The 20,414-nt window shown below is 39.2% G+C and overlaps 1 protein-coding gene and 2 long non-coding RNA genes across 3 annotated transcripts; all 3 read left to right on the forward strand.

The window, feature by feature from the left end:
- Nucleotides 1-2,112: 2,112 nt before the first annotated feature.
- On the forward strand, nucleotides 2,113-4,607 carry LOC311280219. The gene is made up of 4 exons (XR_014625653.1): nucleotides 2,113-3,082; nucleotides 3,912-4,030; nucleotides 4,155-4,452; nucleotides 4,553-4,607. It is a non-coding gene; the product is annotated as an uncharacterized lncRNA (long non-coding RNA).
- Nucleotides 4,608-4,610: 3 nt separating this feature from the next.
- LOC311280220 lies at nucleotides 4,611-5,585 on the forward strand. Its single transcript, XR_014625654.1, has 3 exons — nucleotides 4,611-4,873; nucleotides 4,964-5,082; nucleotides 5,190-5,585. It is a non-coding gene; the product is annotated as an uncharacterized lncRNA (long non-coding RNA).
- A 7,434-nt stretch (nucleotides 5,586-13,019) lies between these two features.
- osr1 (odd-skipped related transcription factor 1) lies at nucleotides 13,020-19,409 on the forward strand. The gene is made up of 3 exons (XM_084391885.1): nucleotides 13,020-13,277; nucleotides 16,730-17,410; nucleotides 18,174-19,409. The coding sequence occupies exons 2-3, from the start codon at nucleotides 16,749-16,751 to the stop codon at nucleotides 18,304-18,306; spliced, it is 795 nt and encodes a 264-aa protein (XP_084248011.1). The 5' UTR covers nucleotides 13,020-13,277; nucleotides 16,730-16,748; the 3' UTR covers nucleotides 18,307-19,409.
- Nucleotides 19,410-20,414: the final 1,005 nt, after the last annotated feature.

Consider the following 20,414-nt stretch of genomic DNA (forward strand, 5'->3'; position numbering starts at 1 on the left):
AGCTAAATCAAACATGCTGAGAGAGTCCTGGGTCTCATCAGATCTCGCTCAGTGTTTACAGTGCTACAAGGCACCAAATGCTCAGTACTGTTACCAAAATGACCCTGACAGCTTTAAACCGGACCTCACATCTTTAAAAGGTCAAAGGCCAAATACTGTAAAATCATTTTTTACACAGCTCAAAACATGTCTCCGTCAACCAGGTCAAGTTTAAAGTGTTTCGCTCCTGGCTAAAGATGCAAATACTAGCGTTTTGAAGTTGTGACATCTGGAAAACATCAAGTCCTCAAGCTGTTCCTAAAAGGTAGGACTAATTTTAATTATACAAATTTTTAAACCTTTGCTCTGATGTTTGTGTTACTGTTGCCCGCTTTGTTTAACTTTCGCCGCCGCTTATATCGCCCTGCCATGAGTGCAGTGAACCCACAGAGTGGCGGAGCGTCCGTCGGCAGATCTTAAATCATCAGCAGATTAAAGACCGAGCCGATCGGTACCTATAAACTCAGACTCTGGCAAAACACACTGGATTGTGGGACTCTGGGGTGAGAGCAGTGGATTTGCTATGTTTTCCCAAGCACAGCTGAAAGGCTCATCAACAGCTCCCTGATGGTCTAAAGTAAAGCGTGTACACACACATACACACACTCCTGGCATTCTAAAGTGGAAGGTCCCACCAGGTCTTACCAACCCATTCCCAGATTCAGGCATACTCTATATAGAGACTCGGTTTCAAAATAGGCCAATCACAAACCAAAATTCTCTTGAGGCTCTGTGGGTGGGCAGAACAGAAGTTGTAAAATGTTTCTGACCTTTAAACACGGACATATGCAGAAACATGTTTATTTTTCTGTATTTCTGAGTGTTTGAAAGAAGAATTAACAGTATTCATCACTGCATGAAAAGTGGGATTTTCGACAGTTACCGGCGCTGTAGATTGTCGTGGAAGTTCAGGTTTACGACTGCAAACGGCAATTTACAGGCAACACTGCAAACTGTCGGAAATTGTCGGAAATTGACGTGGGACTTGCTTGCCCCGTGACCCCCCTCCCTCTAATGCTTTAACATGTAAATGAGACTGCTGTGAGCTTTACAAATGCAAATGAGGGTAGCAGGGGGAGTTTTATCCCAGGTGACTCAAAGGTATTAACTTAATTCTAAAAAAAATACAATATTTATTTATAACGCAAAACTAAAAACAGCCAAGGCTGACCAAAGTGCTGTACAGGGCAATAGATAAAATGCAGGGCAGAAACAGGACAATTAAAAAAAAAAACAATAGTTGTGTCAAGGGGTATTAAAAGTTTTCAAGGATGTTTTGAAGATGGAAATTGAGGGAGCTAGTCTGATATAGAGGGGTAGACTGTTCCAAAGTTTTGGGCCTGCAGTCGCAAAAGTGCAGTCGCCTCGTTTTTTTAAGTCTGGATCTGGGCACGATGAGAAGACAGTGATCACTGGATCTCAAAGTACGAGATGGAGTGTACGGGCAGAGGAGATTGGTCAGATATTGGGGGGGCGGTTTGTTAAGAGCTTTATACACAAATAGTAAAATTTTAAAATCAATCCTGAACGTGACAGGTAGCCAGTGGAGTTTGAATAAAATAGGGGTGATCTACTCATATTTGCGTGTCCCGGTGAGAAGTCTAGCCGCTGCGTTTTGAACTAGCTGTAGACGAGAGAGAGAGGCCTGAGATAGCCCAAAATAAAGTGAGTTACAATAGTCTAAGGCCATCCTTAAAAATATTCTTGTTTGCCGTAACCCGACCGACCCTGTCAATTTAGTAGCCTACCGACCCAATTATTTATTTTTTCCCCCTTTTAGTCCAACCGACTTGCCGGCTGAAACTTGTGTTAAGACCGACCACTTTTTTGTAACTCTTCAAACAACTAATATAAATGCAATAAAATAATATTAGTTATTAAGTATTGTGAATATAAATTCCGTAGGCCTGCATACAAACATAAGCTATAGCAGTGTGATTTTTATTTCAAAATAAGAGATTTTTGTTTAACAGTAACACCAGTGACACAACTCCAGGGGACCACTACTTTCATTATAAATTTCATAATTTGTATTCTGCATTTTTTTTATATATATCATTTACAGAATATATTTGATAGTTATGTATACATTATTGTATTTTAAATGGTGTAAAAATCTGTTATTGACCTCAAAATAAAGCATTTTCCCTCTGTACATGACTGTGGGGACGAGCACTTCTGTGGTGCTTGAAATTCTATATAATTCATAAAAATCAAATATTGCCACATTGATGGCTCAAGAGGGTGTAATTGTTCAAATAACATATTGTTTTATTTTAAAATGTAAAGAAATTGTAACCCTAAAGTGTTTTTTAAGTGTAATATTTCTGTAAAGGCTAGGGACAGAAAAATTGACATTTTCATAGAATGACCCTCTTACATTTTAGCTTAAATTGATATATTTAATGAAAGTAGCTAGATTAGTTACTATGTGTCATTAGCAATAGCCAATGTTATGTAAAAAAGACACAAAACCATTTATTTCAACAATTAATTTCAATCAGGCTTTGCCACAAAAATAAAATGTGCATTCCATGCAAACAGCATCACAATCTCTTAGAGCCCAACCACTGTGCATAATACAACACGAACAGAAGATTGTATTTGACTCATGCTGCATACACATACGCAATGACAAGAATTATGCCTACTGTACATATAGAGTTACAACTACGATTAGAGTTGTTTACATAAAATGTGCCTCGTTTCTATTTTGCATTAAAAATGTTTGTGGCCCCTTTAAGAAATCCCTCTCTTCTCGCGATACTATTCACTTGTGCTGGACGCGTGCGCGCGACCAGAGAACGGCAGCCATTTTTCATTGTTCAGGAGAGCTCCATGACGGTGCGTGCATCGATCGGATTCTGTGTTATACGTTCTTCTTTCTTGGTAAATATTACTCCAATATCTTTAATATGCACAAATAATTTGTGAAGCGAAGTTAAAAGAACATTTGATGTGTACATTTTTGTTTATAGATTTATTTGGAGCGCATGTGTGACGATCGAGTGAACCTCGTGGTGATCGGACGGTAAAGGATTGGGTAAGTTACGTTTTATGGTTTATGGGGGAAATTACTGATGGCATGTTTATTTGATAAATCTGTTAATGAGTTGAATCTATATTCTGTGATTATACAGTATAACTTTATGGTTAAATGCATAGGTCTGGTTCCGCATGGCATGATTAAACGTGGGTTGTGGCTTTGTTAAAGTGCTTTTATTTCTCTTGTAACTTAGGCCTAGGCCTACCGTTACCTCAGCCACTGCCGTATTCCAGTTTGTGTTATCGTATTTAATTGTAGCCTAACATATTTTGGTTTGGAGAAATCAATTTAATAAATCTGACCAGTTGCAGTGTATTACACTGCATTTCAGTTTGAATTGAGTTAAGTATTCTGTGGATTTGGGCATTGATCCACTGGTTAAGCTTTTTGTGACATTTGATTGTCATCTTCAAATTTACTGTAAACTGTTTCTACAATTTCTTTTTTTTTTTCTTTTTTTTTTAACTAGTGAAATCAATTTTTTTTCTTGTGAAATCTCTTCGAACAAGGCAAACTTTTTTCTTAATCAGACTTTTATCTGTTTAATTGTGCTTCCATTGACCGCTGTCACTTATTTTAAACAGCAGTCAGAATAAAACCCCAATTTCAAAAAGCATAGTTTGCTTCCGGTGTGTATTTCTTCAATTTCACCCCGTTGCATTTTTTCTCCTTTGTTTAATTTTACTGTGACTTATGTTGTTCTTATTAATTTTACTGTGACTTATGTTGTTCTTATTAATTTTACTGTGACTTATGTTGTTCTTATTAATTTTACTGTGACTTATGTTGTTCTTATTAATATCACTCTCAATTAATTGTTTTCCAGCTGCCTTTAAGACATATTACACGACAGTGCGCAGGAGCTTCAGGTACAAACAACCAGATCTTGCATTGCAGGCGGAAGCTGTGGTGAATTCAGCTCGGAGTCGAGCGAGAAGAAAGACGGTAAGATTTAGTAGATTAGATTTGTTTTTGGTCAATGTGACTATTTTTCAGGTGCATTAATAGATGTGTGTTGTCCATACGCAGTGCATTGCGCAGTATTGATTGTCTTTATTGGTTTTAACAGCTGCTAAAAGCGAGACAGAGTGTGATAGCTGAGGATGAGGTGGGCCTTCGGAAGTGTGCTACCATAGACCTGATGTCTGATGAGGAAGATGGCATCGTCGGCGGGGTGTCTGGATGGATTGTGCGACCTCCGTCCTGTCGCAGCCAGGAGCTCACCGAGCTCTGTGCCACGCTGCAGTCGAGATTAGAGGCGACTCCAAAGTACAGGGCAACGCACCACAGACGTCTGCAAAATGGACCGAATTCAGACAGAATGCCGCTAGTTACCTGCAGCTGTATTTTGTCAGGCCTTGTGAAATGTAAGAATATTCTGTTTTTCATGATTTCATCAAAGCAAGAGGTCATGGGATTGATGGCTATTATTTGTTTAATAATTGTAAATAATCCTGTAATTTACAGGAAGCAGTATGCCATCTTCTCAACTCTGAGACAAATTGTGGGCGCTAAGAACTGGAGCAAGGTAATAAAAAAAAAAAAAAGAATCTTACATTCTTTTATTTTTTTACTTTCATAAAAACTTACAAACATTTTAAAGGTAAGATTCAAAGAATATGCTTTCATTCTCTTGTATAAGAAAATAGATCCATTATAGTTTACGATCTTAATCATACATTTTGTTTCCAAAGAGTAACCTCACCTCATAACGAGGGCGTAACCTCACATTTACTCAGAGCTATGTCTGCAAGTCCAGATTTTTATGACGCTGATCATGACGACATTGTAAGTAACTTTTACTATTTTCTCCTTGTTTCATTTTACTGTGACTTGCGTTGTTTTTATTCATATCACTCTCATTTAATTGTTTTCCAGCTGCCTGTAAGACATACTACGAGACAGTACGCAGGAGCTTCAGGTACAAACAACCAGATCTGGCATTGCAGGCCGAAGCTGTGAAGAGTTCAGCTCGGAGTCGAGCGAGAAGAAAGAGGGTAAGATTTTTAGTCAATGTCACTATTTTTCACGTGCATTAATTGATGTTTTGTGTCCATACACAGTGCATCACTGTACTGATTGTCTGTATTAGTTGTTTTTACAGCTGCTAGAAGCGAGACGGTGTGCTAGGTGAGGATGACGTGGGCTTTTGGAAGTGCGCCACCATAGATCTGATGTCCGATGAAGTTCAACCACCAGCCAGGAGCTCACAGAGCTCTGTGCTACGCTGCAGTCGAGATTAGAGGCGACTCCTAAATACAGGGCAACGCACCACAGACGTTTTCAAAGTGGATCGAATTCAGAGAGAACGCCGCTAGTCACCTACAGCTCCGAAGATGAAAACAGACACTGAGCTTCCAATTTGTTGTGTGTGCAGATGATCTATGCTTTGTACATAGGTGTATATTGTTTTGTGTTTCTGCTAATAAAGCTCTTTCTTTGAATAAACAGCATGTCCCTGGCAAATTTTCCATTCCTTTATAAATTCATGTCCTTGATGGTAATAATAGTGTAGTCCATAGGTTAACAATGACATGAATATACCACAGAATAGCATATTATGAATATATAATATAATTTATATATTATTTATATGAATATTATAATTTTTTGAATTTTTAATGAGAGAGGGTGACCAATAGCAACAGATCTGCCAACCAATCACGAGTGATTTTTCTTGTTTAAACCACGTGGGTTCAACCAATAGTGACTGAGGAAATTCAAGCCTTTCTCTGGCGGGAGCTGCTATTCATATGGTAATTAGAGCCATTCACACCTCCGGCGCGAGCGCTCTGCCTACGTCATGGTTCGTTTCCGACAATATTCGGCACAGACGAACGCGACGTTCACAGGCTGTAAATTGTCGTTAACTGCCGAAAATTAGGGAGATTTGCGGCCGTTTACGGGGTCGGAAATCCCAATTTTCATGCAGTGCATAATCTTAACTCTGCCCTCTGACAGCTATTCACCCTGGATTCGAAATTGTACAGACGAGAGTATGAATGGAGAGACTACTTTGGAGTGTGGGTCACAGTTATGACCTCTAAAGTCAATCACAAACTTCATACGCTTGTGTTTTGGGCAAAATTATATGACATTTCAGTTAAAAAAAAAGCTTTCTGACACAAATCTAAGATGTACATTTTGATTGTTATGTTTAATGTCGGCATGAAGTGGAAGTTGTGATCCTGGAGATCCAGCTTGCCTCAACACACCTGTCTGGAAGTTTCTAGTATGCCTAGAAAGACCTTGATTAGTTGGTTCAGGTGTGTTTAATTGGGGTTGGAGGCTTGGAGCTAAACTCTGCAGGACAGCGGCCCTCCAGGAGCAGGACTGGACACCCCCTTTTCTTCCCTATTGCGACGTACTGTATATCCGAGTGAAACGGCTTCTCGAACAAGAAAAAAATTGTAGGGCGGGAAGAAGAGAAGAGAAGAGTCAAATTTGATTTCATGGTGACTTTAAACATGATTTGTGTGGCTGCATGTAGGCCAAAAGCATTTGCTGTTGAAATGTGATGTTTTATGAAACGTTTACGAACATCATTTGCATAAATCGGAGACTGGGAGTGTTTCGTTGAAAGCATCAGCTGTTTAATTTATCAAAGCGCAGCTTTGTTCCTTCCCTCCAGTTTGCCTAAGATCTGATAACACTGTTATTTTACGACTTTATTGAAATGTTTTGCATTCAGCCATACTCGTTCTCTGGCGCAGAACATTCCCTCAGCTCACACAGAGCTTGACCCGTGCTGACACTTCTGCTCAGCCATGGTAAAAACATTTATCACTGGCCATACAGGGGTCAGAAGAGCGACTGACGGGTGTTACACATCTATCCTTCGAGCTCCCTCTCTCACTTGCTCTAGTTATCCCTCCCTCTCTCGCACTCTTTCAGGCTGGACATGAGGGAAAGAGACCTCAGCTGAAGAGAATTTGTTTTCATGAAGTCCTGCGGATATTTTTTTAAAAGGTCAAATGCTCCATCTGATGTTTTTTCTGTTCTTTACATGGTCAGCGGAGATAGAGGATGAAACACAGAGTAAGAAAGTGAGAAAGGGATGCTGACATACTGCAGCAAAAATGAAGAACAGACATGCACTTTGGTCATCATGACAAATATATAAATGCACTATGTGAATGTTTGTCTAATATATGAAAAATTAAGAGGATAACACTCTAAATCACCTTCACTTGTTTTTAATTCCTTGCATGAATCTGACTCAGTTAAACTGACTAAGTTTTTCAGTTTACTGGCATAAATGAGTCATTAAAATTATCATCAAAAACAGAATGAGGCTTTATATTCATTAGTATTTTTGTGTATTAGTATATTAGTATTTTTCTATGTATTAAGTGCAACTTGAAAGGCATTATTATAAAAGTATGATGTGTTTCGTAAATGTTGGCACAAAGAAACATACAGATTCCATAAAATGAGGTTGGAGGACAAAAATAACTACATTTTCCTCAGGAATTTATGTCTGCTCGAACAAGTCCTTCTGTGGAAAGGAGGCTAAAGATATTATGTAACATAATCGAATTAAAACACTCCATGACTTTGTTCATGCTTAATCGATGTTCTAATGTTGGCTTTATCTCAGGGGTATGAAACTCAATAGGACGGGCTTAGGATAAGAGCATAGGGCTCATAAATTCGACCACAGGGTGTATGTTTGTAATTATTTAGCCAAGTCTTAGTAAATGCAGATACTGTTGAAACGGGTCAAACCAAGTGCCTTCGGTTCACACCCTCTTCGGGAAAGTGGCCAACATGTTCTTAAAGAGAGTGTGGACTTTACACAGCATAAATGAATTAACAAACATCTGACCCGTATTCATCAAGGATTTGAACACTAAACCTGTGCATATTCATTGCGAACATCATCATCAGCAGCAGCTGTAACATTTCCTATAAACGCATAATCATTTCCTTCATAAATACCATCCGGCGTGTGTCACCATTGAGAGGTCTGTCAAAAGATGATCCTTCCTAAGTCTAAACACGGCCTTTTACCCGTAAAGCATTAGAAGCGCCTCTGAGCGCTTTCAATTATCTCAATCACCTCCAAAGCCATCTGAGCTAAAAACACAGCAGTTTCACGTAACCACGAGAGGTTCAGAGAAGCTACACCTCTGTTCTTCATTAGCCATTAAAAGCCTGTTGTTTTTGTAGAGGGACTAAGTGACCTAAAGGGGCATCGTTATGGCTTTGCGGTTTCAGTTTGAACGTAAAGCCGTGCTGGATTACCTCCCTGAGAAGCACCAAGCCCCATTCCATCCAGCTGACTCACAACCCAGCCCTATACATCTCTCCAGCTCTCTTTCTCTAATATATGAACAGCTGTGATTGCTTTTATTATAAGCTAATGCATAAGTTTCTTCCTGATTTTTGCATGCTAGTGAGACTGGTAAGATCATTACTGAAAAAAAAACCCCGAAAAAAACAGAAAGGTTTTCAGAAAGGAAAAAATAATCTAACCACAATTGAATAAAACATAGCTAAAAATAAATAAATAAATCAAAACTATGAAAGTTTTGCCTAAAAATATAGAAATTTTGTTATTGAGCTATTTAATAACTTGTGTTAAACAATATTAAATGGATGAAGCCTACTACTGTAATTATGATTATTATATATATATATATTTCGCTGAGAAATATGATATGAATATGACGTCAGAACCTGGAAGTCTAATTCGCCATTGGTTCCTTCAACATTTTCCTATAGGGGGTTTTATAATGGGGGTTTTCAATCTGAGTAAAGTAAAGCCTGTTGTAAACATAACTTGATGGTATTGATGTTTTGTTCTACAACGTACAGTGCACACACTCACACCCCAAGCTGTCTTACCTAGTAACTTATTAAAAACATACACTGTCAAAAAAAAAAGTTGCTGCCTTAAATTTTAAGTGCCATTAACTTTTCATTTCAACTTAAATTACATTAAACTGACTTGAAATATGAGTTGAATCTCGTATAACTTCTAAACAGTTGAAAATTGCTTATTTTGATGAGTTAAAGCAATGTAACATGTAACAGCAATGTAACATGTTACACATGTTCTCATAACTTATTGATCATATCATTTTTTACAGTGTACGTTTTTAAAAATGAAAATAACTGCTTTAAAATTCGCGTTTTCGTTATGGGTGTAAGTAATTTACATTGTAGAACTAAACGTCAAATATTCAAGTTATGTCTACCACAGGCTTTATTTTACACATAAACCGAAAAGCCCCATTATAAAGCCCCATACACTGTAAAAAATGATTGTTGGTTTAACTTAAAAAAGTAAGTTACCTGGTTGCCTTGAAATTTTGAGTTTATTAATACAATGAAGGAGATTGGTTTAATAAATAGAAACTCAAAATATTATGTTATCTGAACCACATTCATTATCTAAGTTGATTTGACAAAAGAAAAAAGTTACGATAACAAATCATGAAAATTATTTTTTACAGTATATAGGAAAATCACAAAGGAACCACCGGCATATTAGTCTTCCGGGTTCTGATGTCATCCCTGCACCACTCTATTCATTCTTGCGTGGTTACGTCATGTCCGTAAATACAGAAAACAAGGCTTGCTACTACAGTTTTTGGTCAGTAGAATTTGAACTATTTAGCGAGCTAGAATTTAACATTGACAGTTCCTCTTAACAACAGGAATCACATTGTCAAAGCAAAAAGTAACCTTGAACAGTGAAGAGTGAAAAAGGGAATGTGACCAAGCCTTGTCAAAACAAAATACGAACCACAGCGGCAGATATGATAGGCTACTTACTTGGTCAGGTGACATATTTTTCTGAAATTCTTTTTTGGGGAAATTCGTTTGACTATCAGTAGAGTTTGATACACCTTATATAGGCCTACCAACCTTTTTTCGGATCATCAGTCATAAAGCTCTGCAAACACTGGTTACAAACATGAAGATGTACCTTTAATTTCACCAAGCAGATTGATTGCTCACTAATACATCCACCACCACCCCCCAGAGAAAACCAAAGGTGAAATTTATCACCCAAACCAATCATAACCAATCATATTCATTCATCCAATCATAACGCGATGGAGGCATTGCCTCCTCTCACGTGACTTTCCCCCATTCATTCTCTATTACCGCCCACCAATCCACCCCACTTTAGGCTGTTAAAACTTAATGGGCTTAATGGGCAAGAGAGAACTGCGTTTTTGCACCTTTGAAGGGAACTTCGGGAAGAGGACGCCATAGGAGCGTTCCAAACGAAAGTGAACAAATGAATCCCTTCACGAAGGGCCCTTCCACAGGTCCGTTAGCGAAGGGAACATGCAATGGTCACTTCAAGGAAATAAATTAATAATTTATGGTCATGGTCTGCCATTGAGTGAGTAGGGCATAGAGATGCTCACTTCCAATTGGAATCTGAATTGAGATCCATGACGAAGTTCTTGCGATTGGCTGGAAAATAAATCAGTACAGCATTATGTAAAATTGAAATGGAACTGGTGAGACTGCAGGCTGTTTTGCCTTTAGCTTACAACTCAGGTTTGCTTTGAAAAAATACGTTAATGTGTAGCCTATCTATCAGGACTTTAAAGAGCGTGATAGACGCAGGCAGGGGGCCTGTATTTAGACAGCCGTCAGTAGTTCAGAATTTGAGAGCAGCTCTCTGACTTCACAGACTTTGAAATGTTAAACTTTCAGTGGCTGAAGTGTTTAGATTAGCGAAAGTGATGTAAATAGACGTGATGAAATATGTAAGTGAGCTGTAAACAGTTCTTTTTATCTTCAGGCAGCCGTGTGTGCGTTCATGTGCATGTGCAGAGCGTATTTGTGTGAGCCGCGCATTAAACATGCGCAGCTCGCGCTCGCACCAAATCTATTCTTTACAGTTTGTTTTCTTTTTCCCTCCAAAAATGTAAATGATGTCTAGCTGCTGTTTTTTATTATATGCAGCCGAAGAGTGGGCGCACGGCTTCCGTGGCAGGTTTTGCTGATTAATTTCCTGAGGTCAGGGCTATTGCGCTGTGCTCAGTGATGCAACATGGACTCACAGACAGCCAGAATATTCTGATAAAAACCAACAGAGCAAAATCGGCCGAATAAACTGCATGGGCATTTGCACTCAGCATTTAACGTATCTCTGTGTAGATGATCAGTAAAATGGGCCTAAGGATAGTTTGTAATGCATTAGCCTAAACTAAAACGATTTCTTATCACAACTTTTTATCTTTTGTCAAATCAACTTAGATAATTAATGTGGTTCAGATAACATAATATTTTGAGTTTCTATTTATTAAACAAATCTCCTTTGTTGCATTAACTCACACTTTTAATTTCAATGAACTCAAAATGTTAAGGTAACTTAATTTTTAAAGTTAAACCAACAATAGTTTTTTACAGTAGTTAACATTCCCTTCTTGTGTGAGATGGGGAATTAAGCCAACGTCTAAGCTTACACAACACCTTCCAAACACCTCACACATGAATACACACTCCCATTAAATCAGTCGATTGTTTACTCTTTAGCCTACTCATGACTGTTTTTTGCTCCAGGTTTTTCAAACAAGTTAAAAACAATGACTTACAAATTTACTTACAGCTTTCAGCAAACATACCTGAACCCGCTAAACTAAGTCTACGGATCACTTGAAAATGACAGGTAGAACATGATTGGAACTAAATTCTGCACAAAGGTATCTCCAGGAGTAAGGCTGAGCGCCTCTGCAGTAGCTGGATTGCAATTTTACGCGCTGTCGCCACCAGGTGGCGCGTATTGAGCGCGCAACAGATGCGCTCCAGCGTTCTTGTCCAGCTCTGATCCACTGAGAGTGTTTCTGTGCGTCTCACTCGAAGGAACCTGCAACCTGCATCTCATCTTATCTTGTGTGGGGTGACATCACAACAGAGTTCCAGAGTCAACAAATTAGAGTTAGTGAAAATGTACTGTTTATTTCCATTAAAAAAGTAATAGAGGGAAAATGAGCATGATGTATTTTTAACATTTAGCCTAAATCTTAAAAAGTTACATGCGTGCAGAACAGTTGAAATCGAAGTAGGCTACACATGTAATTTAAACCATTTTGTCTATTTTCATTTTAAAATAAATTATTTTTCTCTCTCTCTTATATACACAACTGTGAGATTACGTGATTTTTTTTTCTCATTCGCAGTTTACGCTAACCTAGGTGTGTTTGACCCCAAGAGGAAACGTTTTTACCAAGAATTTCCACCGCGCTTCAGTTCGTATCAAAGAGAAGTGCTCGAACTTCTTGAATTCACCTTTCCCGTGTTACTAAAATGAAACTCGTGCTCTTAATCTGTCTTCACTGGGGTCGGGGTGACAAATTGACTAATGGTTTTGGGACGTTTAAAACTGGTCTCTCATTTCTTTCTCGCAGAGAGCACAAGTTAAAGGTGACAGTTGTATATTTACCTTAATTAATACAAAGTGAAGCTTGATTTGTTGCCGCCCCCACCTCGCACAGAAGCTCACTTTAAACAAGAATGCTTCGACTTTATGCTTTATAGATGAGAGCGTTTATTTAATTAGACTTTTCTAAGCTCAGCTTATAAGTGAAAACTTCTTTATAATAATAATATTATTATTTGTCAAAATAATAATGCTACAATGGCTGTTTGTCATTAGCATATTTAATGCAAAATGTTCCCATTTTAATTATTTATATTTTTCTCTTTCCTTCTGCTGATTACCGTCCTTATCAGCGCGCAAGTGGTGGAAGACCTTTATTGCCAACGTAAAAGTTTCAAAAGTTGCTGTGGCGTTCAGTTCAGTCCTCGAGCATGTATGCCTGGGATAAAAGTCTGCATGTGTTTGGTCCTTCAGCGTTGAGGGCTGCTGTACCAGTGGAGGAAACTTCACTTCAGTATTTTGGGGGTTTGGCTGTTGTGACGTCGCGGGTTGGGTTACAATAAAGAGGCGGTTTGACTTTGGGACCACAAGACAGAGCTAGAGTAAGACACAGAGAGAGAGAGTTTCTACCCCGAGTAACCAAATACTTACAGCGCACAACCGCTGGACCACAGCTGTGCGAACTTCAGGGTTTTCCCGTGCCTCTGCTGCGAGAACATGCTGAGGAAGACGAACATTTCTCCGATGCGCCTGAGAGTTTTGCACTGAATTTAAAAACGCTGTGGGAAAACTAAGTGACTCTAAAACTTATTTTGGATCGCCCTGCTTCACCAAGACCTGGTAAATATTTTCTGGCTTTTTGGAATATTTCTGACAAGCTTTTACTATTGCACTGTCAATGATTTCCTGCACAAGACGTAAACCACAAATGTGTAATGTTCAAGTGCATTTAAGAATGAATTAGTAAAGCGAGAAATTGCCTTTAAAGCATGACGGGAACAACTTGTAACACTTCAGCTGTTTAAAGAAAATTCTTGAAACAGTTGTTGAATTAACTTCATTGCAATGTCTAAGTAATTTGTTGCTTAATGCAGATAAAAGTCAGAGCAAAGTAACTAATGTGTTAATGATGGTCTTTAATCGTGATCGGGTCAGTGATCAACAGGTGGGATGCGCATTGCAAATTCTTATTGATTATAAATTGTGTCAATACGTTTAAAATATTGTTGTGGGAATAAACTAATTTGTTTACAATACATACATGTTACTCAAACAAAATTAAGATTCACAAATGTCGTCTGTGGAAAGCCTTGAAGCTGCTCTCATGTCACCCAATGTTTTTCGTTCAAAATCTGTAACAAATTCGTTCACGTAAATTGTAATCTTTAGATTGTTTTATGCATATGTAGAAAACTTTCTTTTTTCGAAGCCATGCGAGGCCTTGTGGTCGGTGATCTCGAGTCGTGGTTCGCGTGTGGTTTGAATGGTTTTACAGTGATGCTCGGTGTTGAGAAAATTAGCAGTTATTCGTTTGTTTTGGTTTATTTTAAGCGCTATTCGTTCACCTAACGTCTTCCGGATGCATCAAAATGGTCATAAATAAAACAAAATATATTTTGTCTCCCAGAAAAATCCAGTAGGTACAATTAATCATAAACGGCTGCGACCTTTTTAATATCTAATAAAACGAAACGTCATTCCTTTTAAAATAATATGGACTAAGCCTATATATATATATATATTTTTTTTTTAAATAATAGGCCTACGGGCATATTTTTAAATATGCCAATGTATAAATAAATGTTTTTCTTGTCCCAGAATTATTTTCTTTTGCATTTAAAGTGTTAATCCAAGACATAGACATAATCCAAATCTACCCAACAATTGAAATATTTTAGATATTAATAACGATTGGCATTTTAGCCTAAAATATTAATGTTAAAATGGTTTTGTCATAAATTAATGACCACATCTGTTGGATGCCCCCTGTCAGAAATGACTCCTATAAAAACATTTAAGGTATAGGCTGCACAATTTGTTTAATTTCTAGAGAGAAAATGCAACGAATTTCGATATTGCATCAGTTCAAAGATTAGGCATTTAAAATTATTAGCCTAAGTATTTTAGTATTTGTACTGTGACTTTTTCAGCTTTAACTGTTACATGTGTTGATCTGATTACACAAAGTGCATCAGTATGCATCTGACAATATGCTCTAGCCATTATTCAGTACTTTCAAATATTACACTGTCAATTATTTTCCTTATGATATAATACAGACACATGCGTATTACATCAAACTGAAAACACAATAAAGCGCTAGGCCTTCTCCACAATACCTACATATATTTGTATATTTAGTCAAATGTTTTGGCGGTGCTTAATGAATGGTGTGTTTCCCTCTCTCCAGGGTTAAGTGATCACATCCTCTCAGGGGGCTGCGCGGAAAAAGGAAAACATACACTTACTTGATAATCGTTGGACAATTGACCAAAGACTCGTCGTTAACGCATGAGCCTCGAGACCGTGATTAAATCCTGTAATACACGTCGAGATTTCTCTGTGATCTCCATACTCGCGACAGGCGCACATTCACACCTACCGAGAGATAAAACACTTGTGACCTCCGCGCGCTCAACGCGCAACTGATGAAAGCTGAGCAATCACAGTTATTGATAAGGAGGGTTGCTGATAGACAGAGGCACTTGCCATGCGTCTGACAATATTTTGAAGTATTAACACACTGATGGGTGTTTACAAATGCATGGATGTTTCAAATTAGGCTTAACAAATCAGATTTTACTTTAGGCCTACAATATGTTTTGATATATAAAAAAATATGTTTCACCACATTTTGAGGGGGACGTGTCACATTTGAGATCTGTATCCCAGGGTGGATGGGGGTAGCCGACCACGAGCTCAGCAAATTGCGGTGTGATTTTTGAGACTCTTTCACCACCTTGTCTGGGATAAACGTCTTTAGCCCCACAACACTGATTCTGCCTGGCGTGGGGGACAAAATCTGGGAGATTTATCCAGACACAGCGCGCAAATCCGACTAATTAGCCAACAATGTACCGGAAAAAAATGTCCAAGCACTTGTGAAATCCCACAATTCAGAAATGTCTAGTCCCCCCCAAAACTTTCAACTGGCGTTAGATTTAGCGGTTAAGCAGATAGTTCCCTAACACATTCCCCTCCTTCACTCGTTTTAAAGGTATGTAGACTTCAAAGGGTTAAGGGTACGAGCCTGTTCTCGGGAGCGAGTCCTGATCTCCTCTAATGACCCCCGTAAGTAAAAGTCAATTACTTCTGCGCCATGATCAGAGCGTCCAAATCCCCGGGGGAGCTTTGAGCTTCAGAAAGACTAATTAGGGCTATTTCACTTTTTATTTACCGCAGATCAGACCCTCTCCGCTTCACGATGAGTATTCAAGACAGAAATACACACAAGATAAGCGTCGTCATTTACATTTCAGAATTTGTAGCTAAAAAAAATTCTAGAGATGTGACTTACTTTTTTTTTTCTTTTTACTTTTTCGACCTTTAAAAACATGACACAGGCTATGACTTAAAATTGTGTACAACATTTGCAGCGCGTTGACCTAATCCATCATAACTAGAACCATATCTGGCATAGTCTCGTTTTGTTTTCACAGTAATATAACACACAACACACTGTTTCGTTTCACGTGGTACTTATAAAAGTGTGTGAAAAAAAAAATTCTCCAGACGACATGAGTAACACTGTATACACACACCAAGCCTGTTTGTCTGAGTGTGTGTGTGCTTGTAGTTCCTGATGAGACAAAGAGGAGTTATTGTGCTTTGTGTCTGTTCTCATCCAACCTGATTAAACAGTTGAGGCAGATATGTCACCTACTGTCTTTCGTCTTCATGGCCATAGGCATATTTTCGGTATTCAGAAGACGCCCACACCAGAATGTACGCACATACACTCATCTGGCAGGCTTGAGCATTGCTTTGTGCTCACGTTGAAGTGTGCTCTTTCAATATGTCAGACAAGGTGTCTCACTTGACATGTGCAGTTTATGTCTTGACGTGAGTGTGTGCGCATGTTTTTCTTTTTCTTTTTAGGGAAGTCCCTTCAGCCTGTAAGGACCTAAAACAAACTGTTTCCAAGTAACGCATAATACAGGCCTATACTATAACAGAAAATGTAAACACAGTGAGCATATTCTCAATGGATGTCTGCAGGTGTATTATTTTTGAGACATTGTGTTATTTGCTCTTACTTTACTCATTTCTCTTTCTGTCTTTGTCTCCAACAGAAACTTTCTGGAATCAGACATGGGCAGTAAGACGCTCCCAGCACCCGTGCCTCTTCATCCCTCTCTGCAGCTGGCGAACTATTCCTTCCTTCAGACCTCCAATGGGTTGCATTTGCCAGCCGACCACATGCCCAGCATATATAGTTTCAGTGCCCTGCATGCCGTCCACCTGCACCAGTGGACTCTGGGCTACCCACCGTTCACTTTGCCCCGCTGTACCTTCTCCAAGCTGCCTGGCCTGGTGGACGCCCGCTTCCCTCTACCCTCAATCCCTCTGTTCCCCCATCTCGTCCAGCCCACCAAGCAGGAATCCCCCGGGCCGGGTTCTGGAGCATCCAGCAAAAGCAAACCTCGTTTTGACTTTGCCAACCTGGCAGCGGCCGCCACGCAGGACGACGCCCTGAAGGCGGAAGATCTGAGCATTAACAATGGGCACGTTCGCTCGCCCTCGTTGGGCTGCCTGCTGGATGTGGCCAAGCTCTCCTCGCCGGAAAGAAAACCCAGCCGGGGACGACTTCCGTCCAAGACGAAAAAGGAGTTTGTGTGCAAGTTCTGTGGCCGCCACTTCACTAAGTCCTACAACCTGTTGATCCACGAGCGCACGCACACAGATGAACGGCCGTACACTTGTGACATCTGTCACAAGGCCTTCAGGAGGCAGGACCACCTGAGAGACCACAGGTAAGGATTTACAGCTGATCTAGAAACACATTCCTGCTTATACCTGCCCATTCATAAATTAAGCGTACAGTAACGTAAACTCCTGCCCACCCACAAACTCCCAACCTCCTGCAGATTCTGTTCCAATCATGACCTCATCATGCATTACCGCACTCTCCCATCATTCCAGTTAGACAATAACAGGGTATAATGTTAAATACTTGTTATTAAAAAATAAAAAGTTTATATGCACACATATAAATGCAAATATTAAATGTTATGCAGATTTGTATATAAAATGACAATTTGAGCTTAGAGTTAATGTGGTTAAAGTTAAGCCTCAAGCACAACAGATGCAGAAAAATCAGTTTTGTTTTAAACCACACCTGCTCTGGTGATTTATGACATTCGATATCCCAGTACTATAAGAATGATCTAAATTAGTTGAGACATGCTGAACAATCTCCTTCAGTTCTTCAGTAATGATCTTGGCTCTTTTCCTCACTGACAATTATCGCTAGATATTCATCATGTATGAGATTTAATTAACATTTGCAGACCCAAAGATTTGTCATGACAAGGCCGATATAACTACTGCACTAGCTTCAATTTAAAATCGCCATCATTTCAATAGTTCACATTTTTGGCAGAATACTGAAACGCAGGATATGTAATCCTAGAAAAATGCTCAGACCACTTTAAAATCTGTTGTTTAAGCTGTAAACATGCTTACATCCATTAACAAACCGCAACTATTATCTCTCTCTCTCTCTTTTTTATGAAGGTACATCCATTCCAAAGAGAAGCCATTTAAATGCCAGGAGTGTGGAAAGGGTTTCTGTCAGTCCAGAACTCTTGCTGTCCACAAAACATTACACATGCAGGTCAAGGAGCTCAAACCAGCCAAGATAAAGTGAGGGCATCTTCTTCAATCAATGGGGACACTATAAAACAAAACCTAGTGACTCCAGCCAAAAACATTGTCATTCCAAGGCCACGGAGACTCCATCTGAGGGCCGTGGACCTCTGCGCACGGCTTCACGCACCAAAGATGGATTAGGCTTGACCAAAGAGCTTCCTGAAAAGGCATCCTTCCATAACCTACAGCCAAGATGCCTTAAAGTTTGACTGAAACAAAGGAATGGAGAACCCGAATGAGAAATCACGGGACTGAGCAGAAGCTTTAACATGGATTTAAGACAATCAAACTGATTGATTTGTTTAAGAAAGAACAAATAAGCAAGAAGAGCGCCGACACCAAAGAGAACAGCTATAGTGAGATCTGTGATTTTAATCTGCACTGCTCCATTCCGAATGATCTGTTGTTTTATTTTTGTACACAGTGATTTTTCTAGATATTGTTGACATTGTCGTTGATGAAGGCAGACTCTTCGGACCTATGCAGTTACTGAGAGCCCACCAAAGCTCTCGCATTTAAAACCCAAAGTCAGTCGAGCAGTCATTCCTTCTCACCAAAGACCTTCAATCATGTAATTCCTCCTTTTGTACAGATTCCTTTTTGTATAACTGATATTTGGCACTTTAATCTGATTATTGTTTATTTACATGTATCACTGGATTCCTTAAACTTATTTTTGAAAATAAATAGTCATTTCTGTATCAAATGCATGTTTGTCGTAATGCAAATCCTAACCATATATAAAATCCTTCTCAGCACGTTTTTTGAAATGTTAAATCTGGTGATACATGGGTACAACGGGCACAAATAAAGGGGATTTGTCTTCACAGACTAATTCAACATTAAACAAAAAGCAGGGATAAACAATGTGCTCTACACTCGACTGAATAAATCAATAAATAATGATCTGCGATGTGTAGACATGGATTGACTTCACAATGGCCTGGGGGACGACATCTGCTGCTGTCCTCATGAGCATCCCTATTCTTTCTCTGAGCTTTAGATCAGAGGGCATGAATGTTCATGTTTCACAGAGAAATCAGTGTAAACAGACACACCTGCAAACACAATTCAGAGGTTAAATGGGGAGTTTAGAGAGACAAAAAAAAAAGACTTGTTCTAGAATTATCAGGAGTGTTAGATCCTTTACTCGGCACAAACTCTAACTAAACAAGGTGAACGTGGGCAGATCTATTTTTAAACTCCAGAATTAGCAGCAGAAAGCTTCAAAGAACAAGGATCATCAGAGCCAGTCATTCTTACAGGCCCAGATGAATTGGCTCATTGCAGAAACAGCGTTTCTCAAGCGGCGCTCGGACCCACGCACAATTTAAAAACACAAATGGGGAAGAATCTTTAAAAACTCACCATTCCAAATTCAGACCACAACATCAGATTTATTGCCTCTGCTATGATGAGCAAAGTGCCAAACACTTTCACAACATCTGTGATACAGTTCTTGCTCTACACCCAGAGCTGGTCTCTTGGGTTTGTTCACAGGAATTGTGAGTGTGTAGCATATGTGTGGGTTTGTGTATGATGTGAGTTTCCGTGCACAGTCATGATTACTTTCGCCCTGACATCATCGCCCTTGGCTTGCAAGAAGTGGTCAATGGGCAGAGGAATCAGAATTCTTCTCAGAATCATCTTACAGCATGATGAGAACTGAAATGCGCATAGACAGCAACGTTGTCAAAACGATCCCATTCACACAGATCCGAGAAAACTATACTAAAAACACTGTATTATGCTGCCAGGCCAGTAGTTGACGATGTCACTTTGTGAAGAAACACTATACGTGCCTACAGACTGAACACGTAATATGCACGCGCATGACGTCACCGTGTTCACAAATTCGCGTTTTTGTAGTTTACACGGGGACAGTAACAGTATTGGTTTCGAAAACTAGCACTTTGAAACATGGTTTCAAAAGTTTGCGGTTTCAGGCCCCCAAAACGCTGTTTTCGTGTAAATGAACGGCCAAAGCGCATAAAAAGTTTTCAGTTTTTAGATTAAAACGGCCTCGTGTACATGGCCCCTTAGACTATAGGCTCTGAAAATATATTTTTTTACCAATGATAACACAAAAATGCATTCATCTTTCTG

This window comes from Rutilus rutilus (assembly GCF_951802725.1).
Source record: "Rutilus rutilus genome assembly, chromosome: 20".
Lineage (NCBI taxonomy): Eukaryota > Metazoa > Chordata > Actinopteri > Cypriniformes > Leuciscidae > Rutilus > Rutilus rutilus.

Excerpts from the sequence above, each read along its gene's own strand:
- osr1 (XM_084391885.1), top strand. The coding sequence starts at position 16,749 with ATGGGCAGTAAGACGCTCCCAGCACCCGTGCCTCTTCATCCCTCTCTG. Across the intron at positions 17,411-18,173 it reads GACCACCTGAGAGACCACAG|GTACATCCATTCCAAAGAGA; the intron begins GTAAGGATTTAC and ends TTTTTTATGAAG.